Source organism: Lepidochelys kempii, chromosome 2 (assembly GCF_965140265.1).
Source record: "Lepidochelys kempii isolate rLepKem1 chromosome 2, rLepKem1.hap2, whole genome shotgun sequence".
Taxonomy (NCBI): Eukaryota; Metazoa; Chordata; order Testudines; family Cheloniidae; genus Lepidochelys; species Lepidochelys kempii.
Window position 1 is genome coordinate 42,070,465 of NC_133257.1, and position 25,465 is coordinate 42,095,929.

At 43.7% G+C, this 25,465-nt stretch overlaps 3 protein-coding genes across 6 annotated transcripts in view; 1 reads left to right on the forward strand and 2 right to left on the reverse strand.

Annotated features, from left to right (window-relative positions):
* CPQ (carboxypeptidase Q) overlaps positions 1 to 1,595 on the reverse strand; it is a 262,566-nt gene extending 260,971 nt beyond the window's left edge. The window contains exon 1 of one of the 2 annotated variants that reach the window (XM_073330508.1): positions 1,257 to 1,595. The gene's annotated coding sequence lies outside the window, so the exon portion shown is untranslated. Of the gene's footprint in view, positions 1 to 1,158 lie in introns of both variants that reach the window. The other variant, XM_073330507.1, reaches the window with a different exon arrangement.
* On the forward strand, positions 916 to 7,187 carry LOC140906484 (uncharacterized). 2 transcript variants are annotated; one of them, XM_073330512.1, is made up of 3 exons: positions 916 to 1,476; positions 2,284 to 6,009; positions 6,603 to 7,187. In XM_073330512.1, exons 2-3 carry the CDS (start codon positions 5,424 to 5,426, stop codon positions 7,121 to 7,123), a joined length of 1,107 nt encoding a protein of 368 aa, XP_073186613.1. In that variant the 5' UTR covers positions 916 to 1,476; positions 2,284 to 5,423; the 3' UTR covers positions 7,124 to 7,187. The 2 variants fall into 2 exon arrangements, with proteins under 2 accessions (XP_073186613.1, XP_073186612.1); XM_073330511.1 differs by lacking the exon at positions 916 to 1,476 and having other exon boundaries at positions 2,140 to 6,009.
* Positions 7,188 to 17,704: 10,517 nt separating this feature from the next.
* SDC2 (syndecan 2) overlaps positions 17,705 to 25,465 on the reverse strand; it is a 96,667-nt gene continuing 88,906 nt past the window's right edge. For both annotated transcript variants that reach the window (XM_073330513.1, XM_073330514.1), the window contains exons 3-5: positions 23,475 to 23,608; positions 20,406 to 20,550; positions 17,705 to 18,911 (exon numbers count right to left, since the gene is read on the reverse strand). In XM_073330513.1, the coding sequence (XP_073186614.1) occupies positions 18,748 to 18,911; positions 20,406 to 20,550; positions 23,475 to 23,608 (443 nt within the window). In that variant the 3' untranslated portion in view covers positions 17,705 to 18,747. The remainder of the gene's footprint in view (positions 18,912 to 20,405; positions 20,551 to 23,474; positions 23,609 to 25,465) is intronic.

Genomic DNA, 25,465 nt, shown 5'->3' on the forward strand with positions numbered 1-25,465 from the left:
CTGTGCGGCCCCACCTGCCTCCCTGGAGCTGAGCCGCCTGGGACTGGTGCAGAAGCCTGCCCAGTCTCAGCCAGTTGATGGGGGGCAGTGTGGGGAGCTTGTCTGTGCCCCTCTAGGCAAGTGGGTGCTGAGGGAGGCTGGCTGGGGCAGGCCCCAGCCTGGCTGATTGTGCCACTCCCGGGGGGCCGGAGTGATTCTCCGCCCCAGGACCAGCCCTGACTGCACTGGCAGCTCAGCCCAGCAGACACAGCCGCCTCCCAGCAGGGCCAATGAGTGTGGCCACGAGGCAGGGCATGGAGGAGTGGGTCTCTGGGGAGGTGCTGGGTTGTGAGGGGGCAGGGAAGATCTGTGTGTTGGGGCACTAGGCAGTGGGGGTTCAGAGTGGGGTGCTGGACAGTTGTGGTGGGGCTGTGAGCAATGGGGCACTGGACAGGGGTGGTGGTGTGCAGGGCGCTGTGCATTTGTGGCAGATCGGGGGTGGGGGGGCGCACTGGGCAGGACGGAGGGGGCTCCAGCCATAGGGAACCGGGGGGGGGGGAGCGTTCCAGTGTTGGGGGAGGAGGTTGTGTGGCTCGGCATGGCCTGACCCGTGAGGGAAAGGGGCATGCTGGCAGCACAGGGCTGGGCGGGCCACTGTGCATCTGGCAACTGCCAATTAGTAGATAGTGCCCTCGCACTGGGCTGGGCAGAGCGGGGCCACCCCTGCCATGCCATGCCCCAGGCCAGCTCCTTGCTCTGGGGGCTGGCCCCACCGCACCATGCTCCATTGCCCCCATGGGGGCCCACAAACATGTTTGGCACCAGGCCCACAAACGGTTAATGCGGCCCCGCCCCCAGGCAGGCCGTGCCCCCTGCCCCAGCACAGACAAGCAGCAGGGCAACGGCTGGGCGCCCACGCAGCCCTGGGAAGGGGGGGTCCCCTAGCGCCAATGCAGGCACCACTGGTGGCTCTGCCCGTCACGGGGAGGCGGAGGGCAGCGCTCCCGGGACAGCACTGGGGCCCGGGCCCACAGCCCCGGCAGCGGCCAGCGACGACCCAGGGGCCGAGCAGGCAGGCCGAGCCCCGCGCCCCGCGCCGGCTTCTGCAGCAGCAGCAGCCCGGCCTCCCCCGCAAGCTGCAGCAACAGCAGCCGGAGGAGAGAGAAGCGGCTCACGCACCTTCTCCGCGCAGACCCACCGCTCCCAGAGCCCCGCAGCCGCTCAGCCCGACGCGCTGGCTCGGAGAGGAGCCCGCCGCTGCAGGCGGCGCCACCTACCCTGCAGGTCAAAGCGCGGGGGGATGGAGCCGCTCGGCGCTAACTAGAGCTTCCCGCGCCCCGCTGCGCTTCCTCATCCGGCCGGGCTCAGAGCCGGGCCCGCCCAGAGCGCCAGGCGCAGCCGCTGCGAGGCCCGCCGGGGGTGTCCGGCAGACCTTGCCCGGCCGCGAGAGCCGACGCTAACGGAGGGCGAAGAGAGAAGCAGCCGTCTCCTCCCTGGGTGGGGGCCCGCTCCCCTCTCCGACGCCAGCTAGCTCCAGCTCGGCCGCCTCTCCCTCGGGGCCTGCCCGCACACGGCCCGGCCCGGCCCGGCCCGGCCCGGGGAGCAGGCTCCTCACATGCCCCGCTGCTTGCCGCTACTCCGGCTTCTGCCGCAGGCTGCTGCCCTTCCACTAGCTGTGAGGGGCTCGGGTGGGCGAGCAGGAAGCTCTTCCCCAGTGCTTAATTTGTGCCAGGGCTGGGCCCCGGCACCGCCAGCTTTGGCGGTTCGTAGCCCCGGCACCTCTGGGCTTGCTGCATTGGTTATGAATGGAAAAAAATTGCTTGAGCCCTAGGCACCACTTTCATTACAGATTAAGCACTGGTCTAAAGTCACATTCTCTGCTGGTGCCCTTCCATTGACTCCTGTAGAGTTCACCAAGAACATGGGCGATGGGTGTCACAGGCCAGGGCAGCTAAGCCTCTCCTGACCTATGCCGTGGCCCCACCCATGTTGCACCCTGAGGGTCTACCTGAAGCTGGTGGGGGCTTAGCTCCAGCTGGCAGCCCTGAGCTTAGGCACCGGTGCTGGGGTCAGTGGGGGGGGGGGGGGTCGAGCTGGTGGCTGGGGCCAGCCTGGCACTTGGGGGGGAGGGGGCAGTAGCTCAGCCCAGTGCTGGGGCCAGTGGCTTGGCCTGGTGCTAGGGCTGGGCTGGCTCAGGGCTTTGGTGGGCGGGACCGCCCAGAAGTGGGAGCTCACCTACCGCCTATGCCAGGAGGGAGTTTGGCCTTTGAAATATTTTTTTTTTTTTTGCCTGGGTTGTTACAGATTCTAAGGCCAGACCATTGTGATCAGCTAGTCCAACCTCCTGCATCACACAAGCCGCAGCACTTCCTTGATTGTAAACTTGGCACTGACAGGGAGTCCACCACAACCCATGGTGATTTGTTCCAATGGTTAATTACCTTCACGGTTAAAAATGGCTATAGTATTTATTTCTGGATGAAGGGAGTTGCTGGAATGGCCTAGTTCAATAACTGTAGTTTTGAAAGGTCAGTGAACACCTATATCAACGGAGAGATGCTCCTTTTAATGGAATTAGCACGTATGACAGAAGACGTTACATCAGAATTCCCTATGTAATAAGCTCCTCTGCATTCATATCCTTCTTGCAAAATCTTTCAGTAATGATAATAGAATATAAGTGGTTGATTGTTGCCAGGGTGCTCTGAACAGTCTTTGCATTGGTTCTCTCTGACAACTATGATGTACAGCCACAGTTCATTATGCTATGGCCTAGTGTACACAAAGTTGCATTGGTTTAACTAAATGTGGGTGTTTTTAAACAGATTTGCTTATACTGATGCAGCTTGTGTGTTTAGAGCAATGGATCTCAACCATGGGTTTATGCATCTTTGGGGTACACAGAGGTCTTCCAGGCAGTACATCAACTCATCTAGATATTTGCCTAGTTTTACAACAAGCTACATAAAAAGCACTAGTGAAGTCAGTACAAACTAAAATTTCCTACAGACAATGACTTGTTTATACTGCTCTATATACTATACACTGAAATGTAAGTACAATGTTTATATTCCAGTTGATTTATCTTATAATTACATGGTAAAAATAAGAAAGTAAGCAATTTTTCAGAAATAGTATGCTGTGACATTTTGAATTTATGTCTGATTTTGTGAACAAGTAATTTTTAAGTTATGTATAACTTGGGGGTATTCAAGACAAATCAGACTACTAAAAGGGGTACAGTAGTCTGGAAAGGTGAGAGCCACTGGTGTAGACAAGATCTTAGAAGACAAACCTAGGCCTTGATCCTGCAAATACTTTGGCATGTGTTTAAGCATGAGTAGTTCCAATGTAATTATTGAGACTACCCCCATGCTTAAAGATAAGCACATGCCCAAGTGTTTGTAGGATCAGAGCCTTAGAAAGCAATTTTATGACAGTCCAATACATAATGGTGAAGAACTTCCCTCTACAATCCAACATTATGTTCTGATTCCCATAAATTGTATCATCTAGTTGGAATGGAAGTAATGCTAATGAGCCTCACTGAAGTGTGTTTTGAGGAGGGATTTGAAAGAGGAGAAGGTATTACTATAAAAAGTCACTCCATCTCTGCCAGACTGGCCCCTCCACCTGGTTATTTTGTTTGTATTTATTGTAATACGTTGTGTCTTCCTCAATATACGGAACATTGCACATAAACAGCATACATTAATACATCTCTCACATTTAAATTGTCACAGTTTTTGAGAATTCTGTTTAGGCAAAGGAAGTAACTGTTTTAATCAAAATGGTACGAAACTAACCTGTTGTCGTGACTCTTGTCCGTCTTGTTTGTTTCCTGTGGTTTCTGAGTATTCATTGCATATCCTGCCCAAGAAGTTTTGTGTCACACATTGCTGCTGGTTCAGTGTCTCTTAGTGGTGAGTATAGATAGTGATTAGTGAGATCATAAATGTCCTATTGCAACTCAAACAACAAAATATTCTCTGAGAGAGTGATTGTAGCGCGCACACACAGCACTTTAAAATTAACTGCCAGTGAACGATTTCCTTCTTTCCTTCCAATTAAAGGTGATATGGGGGGCAGTTCTGCCTGAGGGATTTTATGTATGCAGTGTTGTAGCCCTGTCAGTCCCAGGATATTAGAGAGACAAGGTGGGTGAGGTTATATCTTTTATTGGACCAACTTCTTTTGGTGAGAGAGACAATCTTTTGAGCTACACAGCTCTTTTTCAGGTCTGGGAAATGTACTCAGAGTGTCACAGCTAAATACAAGGTAGAACAGATTGTTTAGCATAAGTAGTTAACACATATTTCAAAGGACCATTTAAGGTGAAGTGGCCTGTTAACACCCTCCAGTCATGGGTGGGCGAGGGGGAGGAGAAAGGGAAGGGGTGTGTGGAAGGCAGTTGTGGGGGGACTGATAGTAGGTTATAGATTGTTGTAATAAACCATAAATCCAGTGTCTCTGTTCAATCCATGATGTTTAGTGTCTAGCTAAGTAAATTTATGTAAATTGCCTTCTAACTATATTACAATCCTGTGATTTTCATCACCAGTTTTAGGATTTGGAGGGGCTTCAACACAGTTATTCTTGATGGGATCTTATCACCTCACTTTCTCCGTTCATTCTTCTACTAATTCTCTCAACCTCTTTTTCCTTCTTTCTCCATTCACCTTTGCTGGCCTAACACTTTCTTTTAGTCCTTTCATAATCAAAGAGTTAATGGAAAGGAGTGATGGTGGATCTCCTTTTTTTTCCCCTTGCCACCATGTGATCAGAAGAAAGGGGAAGTTGCGTCCATTCTCATAGAGGGCCAGAGAACATACTGACCTTCCCTGTGCTAGCTTTGAGTAAGTGTTTGCACCACAAGCAGATGTCACTAACCAATAGACTCAACAACAGAACCTACAGTTTTATGAAATTGTTTTGTTGTTTTCTCTCAACCATGGGTTGAAATCCACACCAACTTCCTTCAAACACCACCACACAAAAATCTGTCCCTGGGCTCGAAACACACAAATAACCTACCAGTCCCAAAGAAGTTATTCCCATTCCGCCAATCCCATATATCAGGGGTTCTCAGCCCTGGTCTACACTAGGACTTTAGGTCTAATTTAGCAGCGTTAAATCGATTTAAACCTGCACCCGTCCACACAATGAAGCCCTTTATTTCGACTTAAAGGGCTCTTAAAATCGATTTCCTTACTCCACCCCTGACAAGTGGATTAGCGCTTAAATCGACGTTGCCGGCTCGAATTTGGGGTACTGTGGACACAATTCGATGGTATTGGCCTCCGGGAGCTATCCCAGAGTGCTCCATTCTGACCGCTCTGGACAGCACTCTCAACTCAGATGCACTGGCCAGGTAGACAGGAAAAGAACCGCGAACTTTTGAATCTCATTTCCTGTTTGGCCAGCGTGGCAAGCTGCAGGTGACCATGCAGAGCTCATCAGCACAGGTGACCATGATGGAGTCCCAGAATCGCAAAAGAGCTCCAACATGGACCGAACGGGAGGTACGGGATCTGATCGCTGTTTGGGGAGAGGAATCCGTGCTATCAGAACTCCGTTCCAGTTTTCGAAATGCCAAAACCTTTGTGAAAATCTCCCAGGGCATGAAGGACAGAGGCCATAACAGGGACCCGAAGCAGTGCCGCGTGAAACTGAAGGAGCTGAGGCAAGCCTACCAGAAAACCAGAGAGGCGAACAGCCGCTCTGGGTCAGAGCCCCAAACATGCCGCTTCTATGATGAGCTGCATGCCATTTTAGGGGGTTCAGCCACCACTACCCCAGCCGTGTTGTTTGACTCCTTCAATGGAGATGGAGGCAATACGGAAGCAGGTTTTGGGGACGAAGAAGATGATGAGGAGGAGGAGGAGGTTGTAGATAGCTCACAGCAAGCAAGCGGAGAAACCGGTTTTCCCGACAGCCAGGAACTGTTTCTCACCCTAGACCTGGAGCCAGTCCCCCCTGAACCCACCCAAGGCTGCCTCCTGGACCCAGCAGGCGGAGAAGGGACCTCTGGTGAGTGTACCTTTTAAAATGCTATACATGGTTTAAAAGCAAGCATGTGAAAGGATTACTTTGCCCTGGCATTTGCGGTTCTCCTAGATGTAGCCTTTGCAAAAAGCCTTTGCAAAAGGTTTCTGGGGAGGGCAGCCTTATTTCGTCTTTCATGGTAGGACACTTAAACACTCCAGGCCAGTAACACGTACTCGGGAATCACTGTAGAACAAAGCATTGCAGTGTATGTTTGCTGGCATTCAACCAAAATCCGTTCTTTATCTCTCTGTGTTATCCTCAGGAGAGTGAGATATAATTCATGGTCACCTGGTTGAAATAGAGTGCTTTTCTTCAGGGGACACTCAGAGGAGCCCATTCCTGCTGGGCTGTTTGCCTGTGGCTAAACAGAAATGTTCCCCGCTGTTAGCCACAGGGAGGGGGGAAGGTTGAGGGGGTAGTCACGCGGTGGGAGGAGGCAAAATGCAACCTTGTAACGAAAGCACATGTGCTATGTATGTAATATTAACAGCAAGGTTTACCCTGAAAGAGTGTAGCCACTGTTTTATAAAATGTGTCTTTTTAAATACCGCTGTCCCTTTTTTTTTCTCCACCAGCTGCATGTGTTTCAATGATCACAGGATCTTCTCCTTCCCAGAGGCTAGTGAAGCTTAGAAAGAAAAAAAAACGCACTCGTGATGAAATGTTCTCCGAGCTCATGCTGTCCTCCCACACTGACAGAGCACAGACGAATGCGTGGAGGCAAATAATGTCAGAGTGCAGGAAAGCACAAAATGACCGGGAGGAGAGGTGGCGGGCTGAAGAGAGTAAGTGGCGGGCTGAAGACAGGGCTGAAGCTCAAATGTGGCGGCAGCGTGATGAGAGGAGGCAGGATTCAATGCTGAGGCTGCTGCAGGACCAAACCAGTATGCTCCAGTGTATGGTTGAGCTGCAGCAAAGGCAGCTGGAGCACAGACTGCCACTGCTGCCCCTCTGTAACCAACCGCCCTCCTCCCCAAGTTCCATAGCCTCCACACCCAGATGCCCAAGAACGCGGTGGGGGGGCCACCGGCCAACCAGCCACTCCACCACAGAGGATTGCCCAAAAAAAAGAAGGCTGTCATTCAATAAATTTTAAAGTTGTAAACTTTTAAAGTGCTGTGCTTAAAGTGCTGTGTGGCATTTTCCTTCCCTCCTCCACCACCCCTCCTGGGATACCTTGATAGTCATCTCCCTATTTGTGTGATGAATGAATAACGAATGCATGACTGTGAAGCAGCAATGACTTTATTGCCTCTGCAAGCAATGATTAAAGGGAGGAGGGGACGGTGGTTAGCTTACAGGGAAGTAGAGTGAACCAAGGGGTGGGGGGTTTCATCAAGGAGAAACAAACAGAACTTTCACACCGTAGCCTGGCCAGTCATGAAACTGGTTTTCAAAGCTTCTCTGATGCGTACCGCGCCCTCCTGTGCTCTTCTAACCGCCCTGGTGTCTGGCTGCGCGTAACCAGCAGCTAGGCGATTTGCCTCAACCTCCCACCCCGTCATAAACGTCTCCCCCTTACTCTCACAGATATTGTGGAGCACACAGCAAGCAGTAATAACAGTGGGAATATTGGTTTCGCTGAGGTCTAAGCGAGTCAGTAAACTGCGCCAGCACGCCTTTAAACGTCCAAATGCACATTCTACCACCATTCTGCACTTGCTCAGCCTGTAGTTGAACAGCTCCTGACTACTGTCCAGGCTGCCTGTGTACGGCTTCATGAGCCATGGCATTAAGGGGTAGGCTGGGTCCCCAAGGATACATATAGGCATTTCAACATCCCCAACAGTTATTTTCTGGTCTGGGAATAAAGTCCCTTCCTGCAGCTTTTGAAACAGACCAGAGTTCCTGAAGATGCGAGCATCATGCACCTTTCCCGGCCATCCCACGTTGATGTTGGTGAAACGTCCCTTATGATCCACCAGAGCTTGCAGCACTATCGAAAAGTACCCCTTGCGGTTTATGTACTCGGCGGCTTGGTGCTCCGGTGCCAAGATAGGGATATGGGTTCCGTCTATAGCCCCACCACAGTTAGGGAATCCCATTGCAGCAAAGCCATCCACTATGACCTGCACATTTCCCAGGGTCACTACCCTTGATATCAGCAGATCTTTGATTGCGTGAGCTACTTGCATCACAGCAGCCCCCACAGTAGATTCGCCCACTCCAAATTGATTCCCAACTGACCGGTAGCTGTCTGGCGTTGCAAGCTTCCACAGGGCTATCGCCACTCGCTTCTCAACTGTGAGGGCTGCTCTCATCTTGGTATTCATGCGCTTCAGGGCAGGGGAAAGCAAGTCACAAAGTTCCATGAAAGTGCCCCTATGCATGCGAAAGTTTCGCAGCCACTGGGAATCGTCCCAGACCTGCAACACTATGCGGTCCCACCAGTCTGTGCTTGTTTCCCAAGCCCAGAATCGGCGTTCCGCAGCATGAACCTGCCCCATTAGCACCATGATGCATGCATTGTCAGGGCCCATGCTTTCAGAGAAATCTGTGTCCATGTCCTGATCACTCACGGGACCGCGCTGACGTCGCCTCCTCGCCCGGTATCGCGTTGCCATGTTCTGGTGCTGCATATACTGCTGGATAATGCATGTGGTGTTTAATGTGCTCCTAATTGCCAAAGTGAGCTGAGCGGCCTCCATGCTTGCCTTGGTATGGCGTCCGCACAGAAAAAAGGCGCGGAACGATTGTCTGCCGTTGCTCTGACGGAGGGAGGGGCGACTGACGACACGGCTTACAGGGTTGGCTTCAGGGAGCTAAAATCAACAAAGGGGGTGCCTGTACATCAAGGAGTATTTCAGGCAGGACTGCACGGAGGGTTCCAATAAGAAATGGTGCACCTAAGTTATTGTCCTTATTGGAACAAGAAGGTTAGCCTGGCCTCTGATTGATACATGGCTAGATTTACCTCGCTGCACCTTCTCTGTAAGTGACTGCAGTGTGATCTAGAAGAATGAGTCCCCTAGACAGGGGAGCGGGGGAAGCAAATGAGTACAAAACAAATCTGGTCTATTTCTTGTTTTGATCCACTCCATCTATCTTTTACATCTTTGGCTGGCAGCAGACGGTGCAGAAGGACTGCATGCCATCCACATCTCATGGCTGCTCGGCAGAAGATGGTACAGTACGACTGCTAGCAGTCCGTATCGCCTGCCCGCTCACCATAAGACGGTTCAATAGGACTGACTGCAGGACTAAAGAGAATGACCTGCTCAAGTCACTCCAAATTTAGTCCCTGCGCCCATGTCTGCCCAGGCGCTCCTGATCGACCTCACAGAGGCGACCAGGAGCACCTCAGACATGACGATGACGGCTACCAGTCGTACTGTACCGTCTGCTGCCACAAGGCAAGGGGTTGCTGCTACTGTGTAGCAATGCCGTACCACGTCTGCCAGCACCCAGGAGACATAGGGTGACAGTTACCTGAGCGGGCTCCATGCTTGCCGTGGTATGGCGTCTGCACAGGTAACAGGAAAAAAGGCGCGAAATGATTGTCTGCCCTTGCTTTCACGGGGGGAGGGAGGGAACGGGGGCCTGACGATATGTACCCAGAACCACCCGCGACAATGTTTTAGCCCCATCAGGCATTGGGATCTCAACCCAGAATTCCAATGGGCAGCGGAGACTGCGGGAACTGTGGGATAGCTACCCACAGTGCAACGCTCCGGAAGTCGACGCTTGCCTCGGTACTGTGGAAGCGCTCCGCCGAGTTAATGCACTTAGAGCATTTTCTGTGGGGACACACACACTCGAATATATAAAACCGATTTCTAAAAAACCGACTTCTATAAATTCGACTTAATTTCATAGTGTAGACATACCCTCAAACTGGGGGTTGGGAGGTTATTACATGGGGAGTCACGAGCTGCCAGCCTCCAGCCCAAACCCTACTTTGCCTCCAGCATTTATAATGGTGTTAAATATATAAAAAAGTGTTTTTAATCTATAAGGGGGGGGTCGCACTCAGAGGCTTGCTACGTGAAAAGGGTCACCACTACAAAAATGTGAGAACCCCTGCCATATATATTTTTCTATATTTTGCACTGTCCCTTGCTAAATATATTATGATACACTCTTTTTCTCCATTTGCAGTTATAAGACTTGATTGTCTCCTCTGCACATCTAGGGATCATAACTGTTAAAGAAGGGAAGGATGGTGTTATGGTTAAAGCACCAGAGTGGGATTCAGGAGACCCGCATTTAATTCTTGGCTCTGTCACAGACTTCTTGTATGACACGGGCAACTCTCCTAGGTCCCAGTTCTACAAATACTTACACCTGTGCTTAAGGCCTTGTCTACACTGCAACGTTTTGTCACCAAAAGGCAGGAGAGGAGACCCCTGGTAAGTGGTTTTGCTTTGTGAATTGCGGAGGTGGGTTGAGGGCACAGAAATGTACAAACCTGGCTACGTTTCTGTTTGCTGACATTTCCCTGTGCAGCTAAGTAGCATGGCAGAACAGGGTGTTGATGCACACTGAGATTTCACAGGAATCCTCCAGAGAGATCTCTAGGAAACTTTCCTTGAGGTACTCGACAATCCTTCAGAGGCATCCCCTACGCCCTGGTGGAGCATCTCTGTAGACAAGAAAGCACCTGAGACAGAGCAACGCAGAAGTTTTCCAGGAGATGCTGCAGTGCTCAGATGCAGAAAAGAGGGAACACAGGCAGTGTAGGGAAAATGGAAAGGCAGGACAAAAGAAAATGAGGCCTTCCTTAGGAATGCAACTAAGGGGATGATTAAAGTTATGGAGCAGCAAACTGAGATGCTGAAGTCCCTTATAATGCTCCAGACAGAGCAGATGTGTGCTTGCCCTCCCCTTCAGCACATTCAGAACTCTTTCCCATATCCTCCCAAAACTCTACCCATTCATTCCTTTCCACTTTCTGGGACTTCTCACTTTCCTGTTCATCCCACCGGACACCTTTTCAAATGATAGCTGGTCTTACTCACAGCTCTGAAAGTCAGCCCTTTGCTGGTGCCTCCACTCCTGCCCACCCAAGCATTTGTGTGTGTGTGGTGTAGTTTTTTATGCAACAAAAGCAAAGTTTTTTGAATGATAAGCAATCTGTTTCCTGTGAATTGTGATAGGCGGTGGCAGCAACAAACAAACAAGTAAGAGTAAGCAGGATAGGCTTGGACAGATTTCCCATTTGCTAGCTAGCCCTGCGTAGAAAGATAATCCCTATTTTTTAATAAATTATTTACCATTTGTTCCACAGTGTCTCCAAAAGTTCTCCTGGGTTCAATGTATTTCAATAGCATTAAAAGATGTTTCCCCGTTTTCCTCTTCAAAGGTCTCTATGTAAAGCATTTCCTACGGTTGGCAGATACTTATGTGTATATATAGACAGACCCATAAGTAACTGAGCTTTCCGATTTTATTTCCTTCTGTCAGTCTTTGCAGTTTCAATTCAGTCAGAAGAGAGAAATTTCTAAAGTCCCCAACAAATGCTGGCATTCAGCTACTACTGGAATTTAAAGAAAGCACTGGAGCTCTGCCCTCGCTTAAGGCCTTGTGCTTCCTTCCCTTCATGCAACACCATGGAGAACACACATCCTAACAGTGCACAAGATTGGTGCAAAGGGGGGCAGAAGGGGAGTATGAAAGAAAGCATAGTGGAACTAAGGCACCAGCAAGGTGATGATTTTATACACCATGAGTGGTGAACCCTAATAGAAGTGGAGGTTTACACAGATCTGGGATGGGGGTGCAGCTTAGAGAATGAGGATCTGGTAGAAGAACTAATTTTGAGCCCCTGCACCATGAGGGGAGAACTCTGACAGAAGGGAAGAAGGTTCACATAGATCCAAGAAAGGGTTGCAGACCTGAGTGTGAAGAACTGGATAAAAGACTGCTCTGCTGGAGTTTCATTTTCTTTGCCCAAAAGGCTAACACATATTACTAGCAAAGGGAGACTGAGTCACCAGAAGCAATTCCTTCACAGTTGGATTTTTAAAAAACCCCACAAAATATTAAGCTGCCTGACTTCGGGGCTGATCTGTTAGTTTCAGAAGGAAGCTTGCTCATTTTGTCCACTTTTCTTTCTTTCTAGAATGAACTCTCTTTCTTTAGTTTTGTAGTAATAGAAATCGTAAGGATGAAAGACAAAAAGCAAACTTTAAATTTTTCTTCGAGGGAGGGCTGAGAGTAGAAACAAGTGTGTGTCAAAAAGTTTTCACAGGGAACTTTGAACCAAGACTATTGCTGCACTTCCTGTGCTTCAAACATTTTAAAGTATCGTCATATTTTCCCAGGAGAATACTACAATCATGGAAAAGATAATACCATTTAGTGTACAAGTTGTTAAATCAACTTTGTTCACTTTTTTTTTTTAAGAGATAAAGACAAGTTTTAATACCACTGTTGTGACACAACAGACGAAACACAAAAAATAATCTGTTCCCATTTCTCCTAAATATCCTCCTAGAGCTCTTAAAAGCTGTTGTGTTTAGAGAGACACTTCCATTCCACCAAGGAATACTAAAAAGAATGCACCAAGGTTTGTTTATACCCTCAGACCGCAAGGGGACTCATGGAGTGGGAGGATAGGGAAAAATTCTGTTTCCGAGTTAACAGCAAGCTCAGTTTCCCACAACAAGAGAAGCCCCAAGCTGCTATTGGATTACAATTGCTGTCTGGTGGAAATTATTGTTCTATATACTTCCATGTTAGACGCACTTTATTTTTTGTTTAATCCAAAAATGTTCTTGGCACACAGCAAAGTAACAAAAGATCTATGAGAAAAAAAAATCACAGAACACCCACGTTAGAAATTTTAGAGCATTAAAATCACACCCTACAGTGAATTTAGGGTCTATTTACGTAAAACAAACAATTAGATGTATTGTAATATTTTTCCTGGATTTTTTTTTTTAGAACAAACATTCCTACTTCCTCTCATTCAGTGTTGGAAGTGAGTTGTCAGAACTAGGGGCCACGTCAATTTATTCAGCTTGACCTTTGGTCAAGAGAGGTTGTGGTCTTCAACCCTGGCCTACTTACAACAATTTCCAACCACAACATGCTGTCACTTTACTTCAAAATCTCCAAACTCCATAGGCTACTCTGTAAACAAGTATTATTTCAAAGGAATTAGTGTTTAAGCCAAACATGCCCAAGCTAATGCAAACTCTAGAAAGTAGGAGAACAACAAGATATGGAATACCTCATAACCATACCTAATGCCCCATAATCCCTCCCATGCGTATGATAAAAGGTACAAGAGATGCAAGTCCACAGCATGTTTGCTCTCAGAGATTGGGCCTGTTTCTGTGCAAATCCGGGAGAGCGAGTAGCTTAAAGAAGTTAAGGTTGGGATCTGCAGCAGACAACAACTCCTCTGGCCTTCTACATAGCAACTCCCTGGATTAATGATCCTCTAAGGTACGCAGCACTAACATCAGCCCACTCTCCTGCATAAATATTGTCTTCATTAAGTACCAGGGAAGGAAAGTTACTTCAGTTTGACAGCAACTCAAAATACTGAATGCTTTGTAACTTCCAGTGGAGAACATAGGCTGTCAGGACTTCGTCTCCCTTTGTCTTTCCTCCTACTTGCCCAAAATTCCAGTTTTGGGATCATTCTCACACCACCTTTAAAAGCTAAACTCTGTCGTACCAAATACAGAGGAGAGTTAGATGCCCATGTTTTCCATAAATCCTTTCTTCTGTATGCTTCGAAACCACCAGCTGAATCATTTCACTTCTCCGTCCTCCAATCCATATCAGGTAATCCTCCATACCCACCCACACCTTCTTTCCGACATGAAAAGGTGGGGGTTGGGGGGATGATTGCCATCTCAGTTGCACATATCTCCAGGATCGAGCTCAGCAGGTCTGGCTGCATGCTGGAAGAGGGAGTGGAGACTGTGGGAAGTTGAGAACAAGGCAAGGGGACATGTTTCTTCTCCAGCCCCACAGAGCGGATGCAGAAAAGATACTGTTTAGGCCTGCATTATTTCTTCAGCTGAGGAAATCTCACTGAGAATCTGTTCAAGTGGGGTGGCTGGGACAGGGTCTCCCTGCCCACACCCCTCACAACCCCTGGAATGGGCCTCATGGCCTTCGTCCCAAACCTGGTGATCCACAGGAATCAATAGGAAACCAGATACCTCAGTATCAGCTCTGGCCCCTTGGGGCCCTTTCCAGCTCTGGGCAATGCATCTCTATTGGAGCCATGGCTGGTCGTGGGACCTGCCCAGTTACAGGGGGAAAGGGCACTCATCCTGTCAGTTTGTTTTTACTGAAAAAATGCTCCGTGGGCCAGAGGAGAATTGGAGCAATACAATGCTACCATAAAACTAATTCTACAGTATCCAGCCATGGTTTGCCAGTAAATCTGTTTTCTATCAGTTGCCTATAATGCATGGGTGGGAATTAAAATTGTAGCAAAATTAATTTAATGGAAAGTTCATTTAAAAATAGAAGGGACAACCAAGTTGTAAAGCATGAATACATTCAAGTTTTGGAGTCCCCGTTTTACTTGTTGTTGAAACCAACAGAAAAAAGTTACTTGCATTTACAGGAAGTTTTAATAACTCAGTTTGGTCAAGCATAGGTAAGTGAAATAACTGATTACAAATTTAAGAAAAATAATTTTCCTGTTTCCTTAATTCCCCCTGGACACCTCTACATAATATGAGTAAGAGTTCCCTGTCACAGAACTGCTAGTTAGTATTTAGAGATGCTTGTTCTTTCCCCAACCCCTACTCCCCTGCTCTCTTAGGCCCAATCTACACTATAGTTAGGTCAATATAAGGCAGCTTACGCTGACCTAATTCTGCAGCATCTACACTAAAACACAGCTCCCACCAATGTAATTTGCCCAATACACTGACTTAACTCTGCCTCGGTGAGAGTTGTAGCCCTTAGGTCAATGTAGTTAAGTCGATGCAGTGTCAGTGTAGACAGTGCACTGCCTACATCAACTGTTGCTGCTTTTCAGAAGCCATCCCACAATGCCTCACACTGACAGTTAAATTGGTGCAAATGCTCCTGGTGAGGATTTAATTATTGTGGTTGCTGTACGTCAGCATAACTTAGGTTGACTTAATTTTGTAGTGTAGACTTGCCCTTCCATATATAATACTGTTCTAGCACAATCCTTCCAATACCAACAGGTTATATTTGACAGGAATATTTTTCTAAATTCTTCCTTTTCTTAGACAAAATGGTTTCTGCACTCCAAAGAATCAGAAGCTTTGTTTAAAAAATAAAAATTCTGTTTAAGCAGAACTCCCTATTGATTTCAATGGGAGTTCTGTTAAAAACTGATGGTAAGATATGACGTAAAGTAATGAATCAAATACCTACCAGTAGTTAAACGGTAAGTAATTTTTCTGAAACTAGAAGAACATTTTACATGTTCTTACTTATCCAATTACTTTTTTTTACTATGACACTCACCAAAAAGAGAAAAAACTTAAAAATATGGAATGGCAAAATGTATGGAGAAGCAGAGGTTCCAAGATATCAACAGTTAGAAGTATAACTAATATTCTTTCATAAAAAAAATGACATGAGATGGACACTTAAGTTAATGACATAGGACTTCATCTGCAAAACTATAAGGAAGCAAGGTCTTTATAGTCAAGACTGAGTCACAATAAAACTGCATTGAGACAAGCACTATAACTTATCAGTCACAAGGAAATGCTGTATCAGATTGCTAAGGAGTTTCACAGTTGCTACAAAAGCACTAGTGGGGGCCAGCCAAAAGGCCTTAGAAGAAGCCAACCTATATATAGAGATGCCACTGCTGGAGGAGGGGGGGGGGGGGAAACTGTTCCATAGCTTGACATCTGAGTCTAGCAGCTGCCAAGCAACATTCCTTAGGAGCCGGAGTGCTGGCTGCAGTGCTAGAACACATCCAGGAGGAGAACAAAGGACAGCAAACTGAAGACACTTGGAAATTTCGGTTTAAGAGAAGACTGAAATGGTGCACAGATGCCAATTTCCTTTTTAATACCATTGCTAGAAAACAGATGTTGTTGACAGAAGCCTGATCTCTAGATTTATGAATGAAAACTAAACTGTAATCAAGATGAGAGCTTTGTTAGAATTTCATTCTAATAGCACAGTGCGGCATTGGCAGTGGAAAGGAGGAAAGGTCAGATTGTGACTCAAGGCAATAAATAATGTTGTTATTTTCATTCCCACTGCAGATTGCTGTGTTAAACAAATGACATTTCAGGAGGGTTTGGGGCTCTGTTAAACTGCCCAAACAGTTACAAGTTTTCCAAATTCCGCTGCATATTATGGGCTGTGTTTGAAGGGGTGATGTCTAGGGGAAAGAAGAGAACTCAAATAGTCATTGCTGCTGGTTGTAAACAAATTGGAGATATGCATAATAGAGAACTTGTGTAGAACCATTTTAACAGAAATAATGAACATCTATGTTATATATGCTAAAATGCTGTATACAATATTTACAGTAGCTGGAAAGCAAAGGATCTGAAATTCAGAAGTGAAAGGTTGGTTACTCAAGCAGTTTAATAATGATCTGCTTAGGAAGAAAAAGTAGACAACCTGTCACGCATTTAATGTTTACCACTAAACTAAATAGCATTCACTGCACCTTTAAGAAAACTCAATCTACCGAAAGTAATACGGGCTTGGAGAAGACTGGATGCCAAACTATACAAAATGAAATATTAGTGTAGGCACGACAGACTTGATTTTGGCACTTTAACAAATATTTTATTTTACAGCAGTGGCACAGCCTTTGCCTGAAATTTCCTTTTCTTGGCACAGTTGTTTCAAGCAGTTATTTTATTGACTGAATTTCACTAAATATTGCACAATGAGGTATACCTGTTAAATACTGACCCTGGTTTTAATTGGTGAAGATCTATGGCTTCAGAAAATCTACCAGGAAGTGTAAGCAGTTAAAAAGCAACGATTATAGTGCAGAATAATTTTAATTTTTCCTAAATGACCACTGAACTTGGGGCAGCAGCAAATAGAAGTTATGAGATTCTTTTCTCTGGAGACCTCCGATATTGTATATACAAAGATATATACTTGTGAGTAGTTGTTCAGCTCAATCTTCTGCCCACCTAGTTTTGAAATTAAGAAATCAGAAAAGAAAAAATTAACAGACCTGAGGACTGAGCCTAACATAGGCAAGCATGCTGCTGTCATCTCCATATGTCTATCGGTTGCACAGCTATTTGAATCCTAACCAACAGAGCCCTTTCTCTTCTACTTGGAACATGTCTGTCTTCTCATATAAAGATATTCCACTTCTCAATTCTCCTTCTGGAGTCTGAGTTGAATCAAGCTGAGGTCCTCCAAAGGTGGAATAAAAGAATGAATAAAGAATAATATCCATAATAAATGAAACTCTACGTACTCCTTGGAGTTTTACAACCTGAAATTAACATTTGCAGAAAGTCTATGTCTGTGCCAATGCTGCCATTGAATATAATGCAAAGATTGAAATCCTCATAATTAAACAGGCAAATTCCAAGCATGTACATGAAGAAACATTGAGCGTTTTCCCTGCCACTTCTGAATCTCTGTTCAAAGCATGAGTTTCATCAATACCTTTTTTCTGGTCTTGGCTTCCAGATAACATCCTCCAAGATTTAATAGGCATAATTTGTGATATTAAACACAACCAAGTAGGAATAAGATGAAAAAAGTACAAAAGTATATAACTATGACATTTCAGTATTAGGCCACATGATTTATTCAGTAGTGTTTATGTTCCCAAATTACAGTTTATGTCTATCCATGTAAGACTACAAAAATTACCATTAGAACTGGCTGTGCTTATAAAATACCAACATTTTCTTTTACTGTTATATATTCATTAACACCAGTCTGCGACGAGTTACATAGAATCATAGGCACTTCAAAGGCTTTAAAAGACGTTTACAACTTAAATGTATTTTTAAGAACAAAAATTGATTTTTAAACCCCTACTTATAACTTCAGATTGCAAGAAATTAACAAATACAGTGGCCATAGATATCTGCAGCAACTTCTCAGAATACTGTTAGAGTCTTTGGGTTTGCTTAGGCTTGTCAGTAGCTTACTTCAAATCTTCCTTAAAGATTTGTTTAGTAAGGATATGACTATACAGTTTGTAGTAATAATCCAATTTTACACATTAATTTGCTGTTACAATTTCACTGAAGCTACAGTTACATTGAGAAACAATGCAAAGTGTAAAATTGATATTCGGACACAAATTTATACAAAGTGAAGATTAAAGTTTACATAGCTGAAAAATTACATATACACTAAAAGTTACTGTTATCTGAATTATCCGAAGACAAATTGCACCATGACAACTACAAAAAGGCATTTTTTGGAAACAGATAAATTAATGAAATAAAAACTAACTTGTAAGATCAATCTGAGTCATGCTGACAAAAATTAAACAACTTTCATTGAGCCATAGGATAAAACAATCATTTTCATTATTTTATATTTATGCATAAAGTTTTAAAAATGATTCAGTGAACATCAATGGTTTTATAAAATAATGCTTTACCACTGTTATTCACAGAACACGGCAAATGTTAAGTTTTCATTTTACATTTTTTTTTAAAGGAATACATGAAAAGTTTTAAATACAATGGGATTTTATCATAAAGGTGCCATAATGGCTCTTTAAAGAAAAAAAGATCTTCATTATTCTATGCAAAAGCTTTATTTAAAAGAGTTCAGTGATCTCATAAATAGAGACACTAAGTAGGAATTTTATGCATAAAACTCCTTAGTAGGTGCCTTTTGATAGGCAGCACTGGATGGTTTACGTTCACCAAGGTCGTAGCTGCCTTCATCCTTCTTCCTCATGCGATATACCAACAGCAAGATAAGGAAAATTGCGAAGAGAAAACCAATAACTCCACCAGCAATAACAGCTGCAATAAAATGAATAAACATTCACAATATGCCAAAATAAGACCCGTAGCTCCAAATTTGTTTTCCAATATAGCAAACAACTAGTAAATATTTTGTATCCTTTTAAAATTTAAAAAACTGGCTCCAATTAAGTCACAATCTTGATTGGCTTTTTTAGAAATCATTGTAAATAGATTTTTAAACAGAAAAACATTTCAGTAGTTTTGTTTAAAAGTCAAAGACACAATACGGCCCATAGTTCTAAAGGAATTAAAAAGTACAGCTCAAAGTAGTAATATTTTTAGTTAACAAAAAGTTAATAATGCTCCCAGAGCATAGCAACAACATGATCAAATGTAACTATAAAATCTTAGCTGCTTCTGAACTTACTTTTAACAAAGGGAAGTAACTTTTCTAACACTGAAATTACATATAATTTATTCTTGATTACTACTCTGTTTTACCAAGGAAGAAATTGATTCATGCCACATCTCCTTCAGTCTGTTACACCATGACCTAAGCCTAAAATACATTTCTTGATGATAAACACTGTATCCCTTTCATGTAGCCCAAAAATGAGGACATTTGTCATGTATTTGCCAGCGTGCACAAACTAACAATTCAAACTACACTTATCAAAATGAATATTTCCACTGGATATGCTATGTCAATGCTAGTTTTCTTTTATCCAAACCCCTTGAGCTTCAGGGAAATTCAGATCCAGAATTTTGTGGCATGAGCTCACATCCATGGCTCAAACACCATCCCCTTTTTGGTATATGCCACAAAAATAAATGCACTTCCAGAACAGTTTGGATGCCAAATTTCAACCGTTAGTAGGATTTCACAGTTATAAATTCCTGGAAATCAGTGCCGATTATAAGAAAAACAGTACAGCTATACTAGTGTGACACTATCTGGTGCTGCTCTGCTATAAGCTACACAAAATGAGGGGCCAGCTTGTCTCTCCCTGGTCCACACATGGAGATAACCCTCCATACACAGACATCCCTGCTTCTCAGTGGAAAGAGAGGTTGGAGCTTCCTCCAGGACATCATCTCCCCTGCCCCCCAAACAGCACTCAAGAAGGATAGCGCCTGCCAGGAGGAGGGACTGAAGGTCAGGCAGGTTGGACACAGATCTTTGCCCTACAAGTTATCATGGAAACCCAAGTTCAAATTGCAATTCTCCCTTCCTGGGTTGTGAAAGCTAAGAATCCCCAGGAGGAAGCACTGAACTTCTGGGGGATGGAATACCTTGCAAATAATCAGCAAAAGGGTAGGCTATAGATTAAATAACTCTGGGTGAAGCCCATCTAATTCTTCACAAAGGAATACTGGCTGCTCTGCAGAAACATATAATCCTCAGGGACCCCACAGCAATGTGGAGGGTAATACCTTGGGCACAATATGAATTTTGATGTTTATATTATTCTGCAGGTAGCATCTTTGTATTTTCTACATTTTTTTCATATTACCTTGTGATAAAAGAGGCCCTAACTAGCTGCTCCTTACCTGCAAGTACTTCTGTTCTCTGAAAGAGGTTTTCTGAGTGCTTCTCAGTAAATACGTCAGTGTCATCACCTGGGTCGTTCTTATTTTTGTTAGCGTTAGAGTTAGTCTTGTGAATTTTCTCTTTGTCATCAATTTCTTCAGGTGACTATAGTACATTTAAAAAAGCAATGATCACATTTCAAAAATGTACATTTCTGCACTTTAAATGGTACTTCTTTAGCCTACATAGTCAGAAAATCGTATCTAAACATGCACATTCCAACACAAAAACGAAGTAGAGAAGCAGTAGTAAATTTATATAAAACTGATACAGTCTTTGTTGAAACATGAAACCTATACCTATAAGATCTGTGCAATTATATTTTCCACATCTGTAAAAGTGCATTGAGTTAAGTCACAAGATGAAAAGTCCTAAATGCCCACAGAATTACTAAACATAAAAAAACTAAAGTCAATGAAAACGCTACATCTGTTCAGTGGTCACATCACGGTGAGATCAGCATTCAGCATCTATATTGCTTTGATTCTCAGACATCATTCTCCTGGACAGGTTATCCCTGATGAAACCGATCAGCAACAAAAATGCAGTTTCACTGAAAAGCCAGTTAGGAGGGACAGCTAACCGCAGGGAAGGTAGAGTAAAAATACAGCAGGATTTACAGACAGTACAGAATTTGGCAGAAATCAATACAGTGTGATTTAATAAAGATAGATGAATGTGCTTTACATGGGGAGAGAGAATATTATCCACATGTATGAAACAAGAGACTGAAAGTTAGCAAACATAAAATGGATTATATGCTGATAAACAAAGTAATCATGGGTGTGTAAATACTAGCCCCCCCCAGCATTATAATAGTGATAATATTGTAATAAAATGTATCAAAGATATTATATGCAAGACCAAAGAATTATTAGTCGTCTTTGTAGAACACCTGTGAGGTTACATCTGACATACTACAGGCAGTTTGAGGTTCCACCTTGAAGTTTGAATTTAAAAGAGGCAACTAGTGACGAAAGGTGTAGAAAACATGAATTATGATGAGAGAACAGAGTCTGTACAGTCTAGAGAAAAGTCTGAGTCTTTATGATAATCCCTCACGTATTACATAGGCTAGCAAGAAGGAAGTAGTAGTCAAAGCACATTTTTACAAAAGCAGGAAAGGTCTAAAATGAGGCAAGAGGACAGAATAATTAGTAATCACTATCATAGTGAGGTCAATGAAACTTCATTAAGACGACCATGGAGTCAACATTACTGGAGACTGACTCAACAAACAAGATTATTATATATTTATTACTTGTATTACCATAGCACCTAAGAGGCCTAGTCATGGACCACTGAGCTAATGTGATTCTGCAGAAAGCTATGAGTAATATTCTGCAAGGATACAGAAAGACAGACTAGATCATTCAAGAGGACCTTGTTTTCAGAGCATTCAAATAATACCAAGCCTCAACTCCTGATAATTAGTGGTACTGTGAGACACCCCTTTTTCACTGAGTGATAAGGGAGCAAATTTTAATCTTTCCCTCAGATTTAGAAGTCTGTCAGCTAGTTTGTCTTTGGAATGGATCTATAACCTGAAACAGCAGCATATAAAGATCAGTCTTCTCTATTCCACACTTAAAGAATACACCAAGAAAGAAAGATCTAGCTTTTGGTCCTCTTCTCTGAGCCCCTTCACAGAGCTATCTTTCCCTTCCTTGCTTTTCTCTGTATCACGCAGTCTCCATGTAAATACTTTAATAGTAAGTGCAATTATCTCTTTCCAAGAGTATTTTCCACATTGCTTTCAGTATTTTTTAAATTTTATTGTCCATACACAAAACACCCAAGCACAGAAATAAGCTATTAAAACATTAGCAAAATCTTTTCAAAGTACAGAAACTAATTGAACTGGTTATTTTATCGTTTTCCTAACAGCTGTATATGTGATTAGCTCTTCTTTTTTGAAGGAAACATTCATACTCAAAGCTTCTGCCCCATGGTTTAATAAGCACTGGATTCAGCATGCCCAAGCATACCTATTAACAATGGTTTTAATAATCTTATTTTTGCATGACCTTCTTTATATTTTATTTTACTTTTTTCCTCCCTCTATACAAAGAATAATAGATAGTGTCCTTATGTAAGCTGACAGGCTGACAGCCCTCACAACCAAAGGGAAAGATGCTCAAAAGTGTCTAGACATACCTTGAAAAGGGTCTGATATGCAGAGCACGTGCCCTCTGTAAATCAGATCCTCTTCAACATGTCAAGTTAGGCACCCAAATCACGAGCCAGTTTGGAAAATATTGAGACTCTCCAGCCACAGAAGATGTATAGGATGGGCAGCAACAGCACAAACTTCCCCATAGTACTAGGCCAACAAGTCTCGGATCTAAAAGACCATCTCTAAGCATGAAGGAGCAGTTCTTGTCACAAGCATTCAATCCTGGCATCTCTGGTACTTCTTTCAGCATGTGTCTCACTTACAATAGTGGTTCTGTGATGTGAATACCTGTCAACTATTGTTTTACCCATTGTCATCTACATTGTTTTCTACCTGTGTGCCAATGGAACTGGTGAATGACATAGTAAGCACTGCAAAATACCATGTTAGAATTTTAAGGATGGCATTTTCCTCAAGAGAAACCTGGAGAAAAGCACAAAAGGTACCACAAAAACGAACAAAATTATCCTTTTTATGGGCGAGTGAGGGGAGGCAGCTTAATACATGGCTTATTTAGCAACCCTTTCGGAGACATAATAAGGTTAAGACTATATTTCATGTTCACATATACCTGTGTGTTCATGAGAAGATGTGCTGTCCTGGTTTTGATACTCTTCTTGGAAGTGAAATCCAGAGTTGGTACACTGGCTTTATACTGGGAATTAGAAGCTCTATGGCCAGCTCTACATTTGATTTAACAGAGTGTAGTAATATTAGGTAAGGTTTTTATGATTATTATAGGCATAACCATTCACCAAGTATGTTTTCAAATAACCTTTTAACAGAATTATGTTTGATTAAAACCATGTAAAAAGTATTACTCTGCTGCAGTAAAAAGAAATTGCCCACAAACCTTGGTTTGTGCAGGAATCTTGGTCTGTGTTTTCAGTGTAGTTGTCTCAGCTTTAGGCGCATCACTAGTTGATGGTATCTTTGGAAGTGTTCTAGACGTTGCTATCACGGTGTTACCTTCATCTTCTTCAGCTCCTAAAACAAAACAATGAGGTTCAGGAAATCTCTGCATGAAAATCATCCGTATGCATTACATTTTGACTGTAGTAGAGTTCCGATCAATAAAAATAAGTGATGTTCTGCCCACGATTATTCATAAAAACCTTGCTTTGCCACAAAACATTTGAGATAAACGGCTACAATCCACTGTAGTTACCAAAATGTTTCTGCCATTCTCTATGTCAGTTACCAGGCTTTTAGAGTTTAAAACCCTCTGAATATTTTTTTTAAAAGAAAAGAAGAGCTTTCAGAATACAGATATAGAATATAAGATGTAAAGGTCTGAATGAGAAGAAAGGTCATCCCAGAATGACTTCTTGGCAGATAGATGAACTGACTGACAACCTGAAAGTCAGACGGAAGTTTGGATCCCATGACCAAGAACTATCTGGTTTCAGCATTGTAAGGAACGGGTTCATACCACACAGTAATTAAGTACAAGGGTATTGGATTCAAGAAAAACAAAAGTGAAGGAATTAAAAAAAAATAAATTCTAACTTGCAATGTAGTATATTAAAATCCACCACTCTGAAAGAACGTTAAGGGAATTCTAAAACGACACCTTAATTAAGGCATAGACAATTCCTCTGAAAAAGACTGCATGAAATATGTTGTCAATATGGGGCTTCATGAAGGACTGGTCAAATATTTGAAAACAATACCCTGTAAAGAAAAAGAAGAGGGGAAAAGCATCCAATAAGAAAAGGTATCCACGCTTACCTAAAAATTTCCCTGCTTAAAATAATACGGTCCATAGATACACTACAATAAGTACTTCAGCCCTCTTGCATCTTAAGGGCAGAATCAGGCCTGTAATACACGGGCAGCAGGGGATTGTCCCACCCCCGGAATGTCCCTCCAGTTAAGAAAACTTCCGTAGCTAAATTAATTCCAATTCTACTTACTTAAATTACAGAATGTGATAAATACACTTTGAGAAATACATTCCTACTAAATTCCACCTGACAACAAACCCAAATCCTCGAATATCAATTTTCATCTCTATTCTGGATGATCCATTTGTCTCCAGCGTAGGCTGGATTTTTGGACCTTATTACTGAAAAAGAAAGGAATTTTTCAGGTAAGCATTGATGTATTTTCATAATCTTCTTTGTGCTAAGGTCCGCGGATCTGTTATGATAGTATTTTCGTAGCTGAGTGCCTCCAGGGTGGGAAGTAGGATCATCCTTTAAATATGGACACCCAAAACAAGGTAGATTATATAAAAATATCATCTTCTTCTCTCCCTAGTACTATGGCCTGGAGAAGACTTCTGCCAAGAGAAAGGGACGTTGACTAAGATTGGATGGTCAATATGCATAATTTGGTTACCTAGTTGCTGTCTAGCAGATCTCAATACAGGAAACATGATTCTTTTGCTTTGAGACTGTCAGTGCTCCTAAGGAGTGAACTTTCATGCTTAACTGGAGGACTATTTCCTGATTTTACTTATGGAATTAATGTTAGGATACCTGTGAGGACTACTTGTCTGAATTAACAGTACAATACTGGGCCTCATTAGAGAAAGCTCCCAAATTCAACTACCCCTCCCCCCATCTGATTGGAAATAGCAGCCATCAGGCGGCCTACTCTAATGGATAGGAAGTATGACAACACTGTCTGCCTGGGTTTCATCTGGGTAGTGCACTAAAGGAACAGAATGAAGTTATTCTCTGTGACCTGACAGGGATGGAATAAGGTTGATGCCCTAAGGAATCCAACAGTGGTCCGGATGTGCTTCCCATTCTAGGAGGGATGTATCAATCACCAGAGTCTTGGTGGGGAGAATTAAGGGAATAGTACTCCCCCTTTCCAGTTCAGTGAGGAAAGGGC